The sequence below is a fragment of the Triticum urartu genome, unplaced genomic scaffold, assembly GCF_003073215.2.
Source record: "Triticum urartu cultivar G1812 unplaced genomic scaffold, Tu2.1 TuUngrouped_contig_5976, whole genome shotgun sequence".
Taxonomy (NCBI): domain Eukaryota; kingdom Viridiplantae; phylum Streptophyta; class Magnoliopsida; order Poales; family Poaceae; genus Triticum; species Triticum urartu.
This window is the reverse complement of record NW_024116696.1, coordinates 17375-26782: the sequence shown is the minus strand read 5'-3', so window position 1 is coordinate 26782 and position 9408 is coordinate 17375. Positions and strand designations below refer to the sequence as shown.

The 9408-nt window shown below is 43.3% G+C and overlaps 1 protein-coding gene across 1 annotated transcript; it reads left to right on the top strand.

Moving 5' to 3' along the window:
- Positions 1-458: 458 nt before the first annotated feature.
- Positions 459-8409, top strand: LOC125529960 (probable LRR receptor-like serine/threonine-protein kinase At1g56130). The gene is made up of 24 exons (XM_048694380.1): positions 459-665; positions 1239-1425; positions 1519-1590; positions 1992-2063; positions 2155-2226; positions 2382-2453; positions 2573-2644; positions 2728-2796; positions 3346-3417; positions 3511-3585; positions 3692-3766; positions 3872-3943; positions 4036-4101; positions 4194-4253; positions 4622-4666; positions 4767-4831; positions 4946-5325; positions 5416-5614; positions 6232-6393; positions 6483-6601; positions 6951-7161; positions 7248-7479; positions 7566-7713; positions 7818-8409. The coding sequence occupies exons 1-24, from the start codon at positions 575-577 to the stop codon at positions 8169-8171; spliced, it is 3042 nt and encodes a 1013-aa protein (XP_048550337.1). The 5' UTR covers positions 459-574; the 3' UTR covers positions 8172-8409.
- Positions 8410-9408: the final 999 nt, after the last annotated feature.

The window sequence follows — 9408 nt, the reverse complement described above, 5'->3', positions numbered from 1 at the left end:
ACTCTTATATTTCTTTATTAATACGTCGCATGTGGATCGCCATATCGATCGCGCGTCGCATCGCATCGCATGCGAGGGTGGCGGCTGCGGCTGGGGTAGGGGCGCGGAGCAGCCATCCAACTCCAACCCGACGTCTCAGATTATAGTACCCCTTTTGCTAACCGGAGCCACACGTGTTCATCGAATCGAGGCACTGCATGTCTGCATACCAATTCTCTAATTGACCAAGTGGGCCTTCAACCAAAGCTTGATAAGAAATAGCGTCCCACTTGGCAATTGGGAACGAGCGAGATGATCAAGTTGCTGCTTGCTGTTAGTACCAACCTTGTACTGATTGGCTGTGCCTGGCAATGGCAGGCAACATGTACCCATCACCGTCGTCTGTACGTACATACATACGTCCAGGTCCAGGGGCACCAACGCACGCACGCACACACGTCCCTTTCCGGGTGAGGTTTTATCTATCTTCTTTGTCCGGGCTCCCATCCTTCACAAGTCACAAACAAAGAGGCCCGTCGTCGTCGTCGAGCTAGGCTGAGCTAAGCTAGAGACCTAGAGCGAGCGAGGGAGGGAGATGAAGCTCCTCCATGGCGCGGCGCTCGCGCTGCTGCTCCTCGCGGCGGCCGCCCATGCTCAGCGGACCCCGAGGACCCATGCGGGCGACGGTAAGCACGCCTTCTTCCGTCCTCTCCTCGACCCCAAGGCTCACGCCGCTCTTCGATCATGACCTCCGATCGCATCTTGCTCGAATCATCCAGCCACTTTCTTGCTTCATCTTCTGATTTTCTTCGTCCTTGTCCTTTTGCTGTCGTCGGAACCATCGATCATCGCCTCTGTTTTGAATTTTGATGATCAACTGCCGCCGCTGAGCAAATCCGGCCGCGGAACGCTGCGTGATTCGCCAATTTCCCGCCACCTTCGCGAGCATGAATGGGCGCAAGATCTCGCCGTCACGAGAGACTAGTTTGTTCGTTCGTTCGGGTGTCGCGGTCAAAAAAGTCAATCGCCGCACCTCGATGGCTGTGTCTGACAGAAATCTCGGCGTTTGACTTTGGCTCGTCCGACGCAGAAAAGTCAGAAACCATGTCCGGTTTCGTCTAGTAGCTGGTTACGGCCAGCCGCCGCTGCTCGTTCTAGGCCGTTGGATCCCATCGGACGGCTGAGCGGCGACGTGGATTGCCCTTTTTCTCTTTTTGATTTGATTGATGACTGATGATGACATGGTTTTGCTCTCGCAGCGGCGGCGCTGAACGCGGTGTTCGCCAAGCTCGGCCAGAAGGCGTCGTCCTCATGGAACATCAGCGGCAACCTCTGCACCGGCGCCGCCACCGACGACACCGACATCGACAACGACCCCAACTTCAACCCGGCCATCAAGTGCCTCTGCTCCACCGGCAACGCCTCCCTCTGCCGCATCACCAGGCTGTAAGCGCCCGCCGCGCTCCCCCCCACCCCAGCTGCTCGATGAAATGCCTACGCCGCCAGTAGCTCATGGGATGCTTGTCATTGTCAATGCAGGAAAATATACGCCTTGGACGCGGTCGGCCCGATACCAGAAGAGCTGTGGAACCTCACCAGCCTCACCAATTTGTATGTCCTCTCAACTTTCAAACGTGAATTGGTCTCGAGGACAAAGCACTATGTTCGAGGCGCCGGCAGAGTTGGCTGTTTGCCAGTTAACTCTGCCACCCAACTTTTGCCCAAGTTTACACATTCTAGATTTTTTTTTCTTCCATTGCCCTCATATTTGTTTTAAAAGTGCTCGTAGATGATTGCTACATAATTTCAGCTAATGGTTACCATTATCTTCTGGAGTATATTTTTAGCATCCCGGATAGCATTGAGGGAACCGCCCACAATATTGATTATATACTTATAGTGGCAGTGATTTCTTGTGCTCTGCTGTACTAACGTGAAAAAGACATTCTGTATAATATGCCAATTTCACACTAAATTCAATTATTTCTTGTATCTGTTTGATGCTGTTTCAGGAATTTAGCACAAAATTACTTAACAGGGCCTATACCATCGTTCATTGGGAAGCTGGCTCAGATGCAGTACTTGTGAGATTCGGAACTCAAAAAATGATTGCAGCAAATAAATAGATTTATTTTTTGTCATTAAATCTAACACTTCCTCTATTGAACATATTAGGAGTATGGGCATCAATGCGTTATCTGGACCTCTACCAAAGGAGCTCGGGAACCTTACGAATCTTGTATCACTGTAAGAAATATACCTTCAGTAATTTATCTATTTATCAATGCGTTAAACTCGGGCTGAAGGGTAACTATGATGATAAATTTCATGCTTCTTATAATATAGATTATAGTAGTTGTCAAGTTCGCATGTCTAATCTGAAATTCTTGGTGTACTTTTAGGGGCATTGGCTCAAACAAATTCAATGGCTCACTACCTTTGGAGTTGGGAAACCTGGTCAAACTTGAACAAATGTACGTATTTACTGAATTCTGGCACTCCATTTTCCTTCTGCCAAGCGATTTTTTTTTTTGCTTGGACTAGTGTCATCTCAATGTCTAATTTGTGCTGTTTTTGTATTTATCACTTACAGGTACATCGACAGTGCTGGCCTTAGCGGCCCACTACCAGCGTCACTTTCCAGGCTTACGAAAATGAAAATATTGTATGCCTATATTTGATGCGTTGTTGACATTATAGGCGTTTCACACTATCATATCTTATTGTACTTTTCTGCTCTTTGTTTAGGTGGGCATCAGATAATGATTTTACTGGCCAGATACCAGATTATATTGGGAGCTGGAGTTTAACAGAGCTGTGAGATTGCCAGTGATCTCAGTTATAGCATTTCTCTAAAAATATAAACACAGCAAGTACTATGAATACGTTATTTACACAATTCCAAAGAATATTTGTTTCTTCGGGAAAGTTTTCAGAGAATATTTGTGCGGTTTGCTTCCATTACCTACAAGGCTACAAGCCAAGCTTTAGCTTTGAAAAACATAAATTGGTGTGGAAGTGGGAGAGTCATTTCAAAAGTTAAAGCTTAGATGAGTGCTAGTTTCCGATAAGGTGATGAGTAAGCATTGAATCACTTTGAATACTCTGTCGTTTCTTCAGAAGTACTCCCTCCGTTCCAAATTACTCGTCGCAGAAATGGATGTATCTAGAACTAAAATACATCTAGATACATTCATTTCTGCGACGAGTAATTCGGAACAGAGGGAGTAAGTTGTACTTCTAGATAAATATGTTCACATTCTTTTGTTTTCCAAAGAATAGAGATGTCCTTTCTTTCACTACTAGGTTGCTACATCCGTCAACAAAGGGTGCTTGAAGTGACTAACTAGAACTATGACATTGTAGGAGGTTTCAAGGCAATTCTTTCGAAGGTCCGATTCCAGCTACTCTTTCCAATCTTGCCCAATTGACAAGCTTGTAAGTGCCTACTGCCGGTGATAAGAGCTAAATGTCATTCTTAAATGTCAAGGTTGCAGCAGGGACAGTTAATAATCTACTTCTATGGTGCAGACGAATCGGTGATATATTAAATGGGAGTTCTTCTTCACTGGCATTCGTCAATAACATGACATCTTTGAGCACCTTGTATGCATAACTTGTTATTCACTTAATGTCTCAGATTAGAGTCCCAATTTGATGTAACTCGTCAGGTTCGTCACGTCTAAAACATGCAACATGTTTTTTTTTGCAGAGTTTTGAGGAACTGTAGGATATCTGATAAGCTTTCATCGATTGACTTTTCAAAGTTGACGAGTTTAAACTTACTGTAAGCATTTTATTTCCACAATAAACTAGAGCCAAATTCCTTTCGTGCAAGGCCATTATATATTGGCTGATGACATCCTTCCTTTTCGCTTTTTTTTTGTTACAGGGATTTGAGTTTCAACAATATCACAGGCCAAGTACCACAAACCTTGTTGAATCTGAAGTTACTAAACTTCTTGTATGGACTATCTTGACTTGCAAGCATATTTCTATGAAATGAAGGCTTTCATCATTCTTGTAGCTAATGTTTGTAAATTTTGTTGTGACTAGATTTCTTGGGAATAATAGCCTTTCAGGAAATCTCCCAAGCTCAATAGGATCTTCGCTTAAAAATTTGTACGTAACGTGGTTAATTTTATTTACACAATAAATGAAGGAAGGTGTTTATTTAATCTCTAATGGTTCTTTCATATTTTTACTTTGTACAGAGATTTTTCTTACAACCAGCTCTCAGGAACTGTTCCTTCTTGGGCTAAAGATTCACAATTGTAAGTTCCAAATTCTGAAACTTTCCTTTTTTTCTCAACTAAATATAGCCCAATTAAGGGCACGTTTGGTCTAGGTTAGGAACCTGAGCTTACTTGCTAGGTTTATAGTGTACAGATGAAATATGCTAGAATCATATTTGATAAATCTGATAGACTGTTTTGGTGCATTTATCTTACAAGTATTTATAAAATTGTTTAAGATGCCTATGGCTCCTACTGTGTGTGGAAGGAGACATTAGTCCTACAGACTAGCTCAAAATTTATGCATAAATTAACTTTTCTTATTTAAACTATTGCAAAGAAGCCCTAATATGCTATGAAGTACGAACAATGCATTCTGATTTTTTGTCTAATTTCCTTCTACTTAGGAATCTGGTGACAAATAATTTCGTGGCTGATAGTTCCAGCAACAGGTTCGGCCATATTCAATATGTCCTCAACATCTTAAGTATAATTAGTAGATTCTTTTGGCTTTTATTTTGGGTTCAAAGTGTCACTCTGTTACATTTGCAGTGTCTTACCTACGGGGTGGGGGTGCCTTCAGCGTAATACACCATGTTTTCTTGGTTTGCCACACTGTGAGACTACTGCCTTTTGAAAATTTAAGCACATGCCTACTTGAAGAACTATAAGCCTGCTACTGCAGCTTTACTAAACTAGTACCGGTATTAAATAATTTAATCTTCCTGCAGCTTCTTCATTTGCTGTGGACTCTGGTAGTAGGCGACCCGTATCAGGCTCAGATAATTCTTTCTACGAATCTGATGATGCAAGTCTTGGACCTGCGTCATTTTATGTTACAGGAGCACAAACATGGGGTGTTAGCAATGTTGGAAGGTTCATGGATGCACAAAATGGCAGTTATATAATCTACAGTTCACGCCAGTTTCTGAATACACTCGATACAGAACTGTTCCGGAATGCAAGGATGTCACCGTCATCCTTAAGATACTTTGGTATTGGACTTGAAAATGGAAATTATACAGTTACACTACAATTTGCAGAGTTTGACTTCCCAGACGGTCAGTCTTGGAAGAGCACAGGGAGAAGGGTTTTCGATATATATGTTCAGGTAGGTTCCTGTCCCCCTTATAAGTGATAACCAATACTATTAGCTTATAACCTGCCCAATATTATTTTATTCTTGATTTTGTTGGTATAGGGTGTGCGTAAAGAACAGAACTTTGACATAAGGAAGACGGCAGGCGGGAAATCTTACACTGCTGTTAGGAAGCAGTACATTGTTCCTGTCACGAAGAACTTTCTTGAGATTCATCTCTTCTGGGCTGGCAAGGGCACTTGCTGCATTCCTACTCAAGGCTACTACGGGCCTGCGATCTCAGCTTTGAGTGCAACACCAAGTACTTTCCTTGACTTGAAATAATGGTTTTAATACTGACTACCATATATTCTCCAGATTAACTTGGCAGAAATACATACTAAGTTATGCTGAATGTAACCCTGTGCAGCTTGAAATAATAGCAAAGGGAAATACTAGAGCGTCAATATGAAAATGAGGGTTGATCTGTACATATTTCATTTAGTCCTTGATGTACTCGTAACTGCTATAGAAGTTCTAATTATTATACTTTCAGTACCATGGAATGTGGAAACGCATCTAGTCAGGCTTTGCTCAAACTAAAACATTTGGATATTGTTCATCGAAATAAATGAGAGGCTTCGTAGAAATATCAATTAGTCTATTGCCACTACTGTATTACCTATTACATTTGTTAGACATTCACAAGAGAACTAGTAAATCAAATATACTAAACAAACTACTCAGGGATGATAGGTCTGGAGTTAAATTTCAGTAAGAAATTTTTAGAGAAGTGAAATACCTAATACATGTATCACCTGACATTTAAGATGTAATACACCAACCAGTTTGCACATAGTCGGACCTTTCATTTAACTTCACTTGAAATATACTGACTTGTTGACATCACATGTTTCTAACAAGTGAACTTTTTATCAGATTTCACCCCTACAGTGCGTAATGCTGCGGCAAAGAAGAATGGTAGTAAAACAGGCGTGATTGTCGGAGTTATAGTTGGTCTAGCAGTTTTAGGATTGGTAGCATTTGCCGCGATCTTTGTTTGGAGGCAGAAAAAGAGAAAACTATCATTGGAGCAAGAAGGTATGAGATATACTAGGACCACATTGCATTCTAACTGAGCAAAGGAGTAGTCGAAGTAAGCTTATTGTATCTTTTGTGATGTCTTGCAGAGCTGTACAGTATTGTGGGAAGACCTAATGTCCTCAGTTATGGTGAGCTGAGGTCAGCTACTGATAATTTCAGTCCTGATAACCTTCTTGGTCAAGGAGGATATGGGTCGGTTTATAAGGTTGGTTCATCCCATACATTTCAGTCTTGGATTTTCTGTAAAGTTATCGTTCTGGAAATAACTTTAGATAAGCTAGTAGTACACGTAAACATTAGAAGACAGATCTGCCTCTACAGATTATTTTTTGTATCTCTATTTCTTCACATACTCCCTCCGTAAACTAATATAAGAGTGTTTAGAATACTAAAGTAGTGATCTAAACACTCTTATATTAGTTTACAGAGGGAGTACTTGTCAATAACTTTCGAAAATGAAGAGAGGGTGTTTATTTCAGCGTATCTGGAGCAATTTATGTTTGGCAATGCGACACCTGAAACTTTTATTGGTGAAAAATGTCGCCTTTTTGCAGGGAAAGTTAACTGATGGTAGGTTTGTGGCAGTGAAGCAGCTGTCTGAAAAATCTCATCAGGGAAAAAGGGAATTTGCAACTGAAATAGAAACTATATCTCGAGTGCAACACCGTAATCTCGTGAAGTTGTATGGTTGCTGCCTTGAGGGCAATAAGCCACTGCTGGTTTATGAGTACCTGGAGAATGGAAGCCTGGACCATGCTCTGTTTGGTACAACTTCTTTTGATTGATGGAGCTACATATCTGCAGATTCGCGCTTAGTATAAAGAACTAAAAACTTAAACCTACATTTGCAGGCAAAGGGAAGTCAAGCCTAGACTGGCCAACGCGTTTTGAGATATGCTTAGGCGTTGCAAGAGGTCTGTCCTACCTTCATGAAGAATCTAGCATCCGTGTTGTGCACAGGGACATCAAGGCCAGCAATATCTTACTTGATGCTAATCTCAATCCTAAGATCTCGGATTTCGGGCTGGCTAAACTTTATGATGACCAGAAGACACATGTGAGCACGAAAGTTGCTGGTACATTGTAAGTGCATTTCCACCTTTCCGACCCTATGTCTACGTAGTATTTTCATATGTATGCTGATGGCGTTTGCTGTCTGCTTCTTGAAGTGGTTATCTTGCACCTGAGTATGCCATGAGAGGCCATATGACAGAGAAGATCGACGTGTTTGCATTCGGGGTCGTGGTATTGGAGACTTTAGCTGGAAGACCAAACTACAGTACAAAGGACGAGAACAAGGTTTATATTTTCGAATGGGTAAGCTCACTGATGCCCTCTGTGCGCTAGTGGTCTCCTGCAACAAGTTACGAAAACAGGAAAAACTGATTTCGTTGAATAAAACATCACCTGAATGTTTTCAGGTGTGGGAGCTGTACGAGGACAACCACCCGCTGGACGTGGTGGACCCGAGGCTGGAGGAGTTCGACAGCGATGAGGTGCTCCGGGCCATCAAGGTGGCGCTGCTCTGCACCCAGGGCTCGCCCCACCAGCGCCCCCCCATGTCGAGGGTGGTGGCGATGCTGACGGGCGACGTCGAGGCGCCCGACGTGGTGACCAAGCCGAGCTACATCACGGAATGGCAGATCAAGGGCGGCAACACCACCTACATGAGCACCGACGTCAGTGGGCAATCGAGCTCGGCGCCAAGGCCCCACTCGTCGACGTCCCAAACCTCCTCGCCGTTCCTGAGCTCCGTCATCGACGAAGGCCGCTGATACAGTTCGACCCGTTGATGTCGATCGACCTCTCGCGCTACAGATTTGTTGAGAATGCATGCATCTTACGGATGGTGTCGATACAGGCAGTTTTTTTTTGGCATTGTATTGAACTGTACAGTGGTGGTATGTAGGATGAGTAAAAGTTGTATGTGTACTCGTGTAGGTGAAGCTCTGAATTCTTTGGTCTCGTTGGACGCGCGTACGATTTGCAATAATTTTCGGCTTGGACTTTGAACTTTGGAAGCTCGAGGAAGGTTCGTGGCCTCTTCTTGCCCACGTGCTTGCTTGCGAAGAATCAAGAATGTCTGTCCAGTCGTGGCGATATTGGACTTTTGCGATTTTCTTTATGACAGCGCATTTTATTTCTGGCTTTCAGACCAGACCATAAGCAGGTGGTCGATGGCTACCTGGTACTAATTGGTGGTATCCACTTCAGAGATTCGCTTGGTCTCTTGCTTGACTCTCTTTCGGTCTTTCTTTCCGGGAAATCGCCGGTAGCTGAAAGCTGAACAACGTGCACATCAGTGACGCGGCGTTGATGACGTTGCTCCGTCAACATTTTCCTGCAACTTTGTCCGGTGGAAGAAAGTTATATACTTGTTGTTTCAGATGTCATCTCGAATCTTGACCGTTAATTCTTGGTGGAGTGATGTGCCCAAAGTCATATCAGCGCATTAAGGTGGTTGCTTCGGCCTTGGGCATTGGCTGGTTCATTGCATTTGGGTCTTGGGTTGGGTAACATGTCTGGATCGGCTTGATAAAGTTGAAGGTCATTATGTTATTTAAAAACCATGTGGTCATTTAAAATTAGCAAATAGGTACCATTTTTAAATTTGGGCAAGTTGAGTGCTACATCACCCCCCCACCTTCATCAAGGTGGCAGCTTTTTGGTATTATGATATGATGTTCGTGGTTAACGTCGATGCTTTCTCTCTCTTCAACCTGATTAACATGGTAAGATCCATGCCTGATGTTCAGGCATCACGCCGAGGTTGGCACACGACAACCAAAGAGAGAGGGACCGACCACGCTAACAAACCAAGCTACTTATTAATTACCCTCGACAGAGATGTAAATACACACCTAACGTACGAGATGGTGTTAGCCGGCTTCCAATCCTACGAAATGCCCCAACTGCCACCATATTCACTTAACTTAATAAAACGTCCATGCGAAATTCCAACTACTGATTTGCTTCGCCACCTGCTCCGTGTGCATGTGGATCCATGCAGTA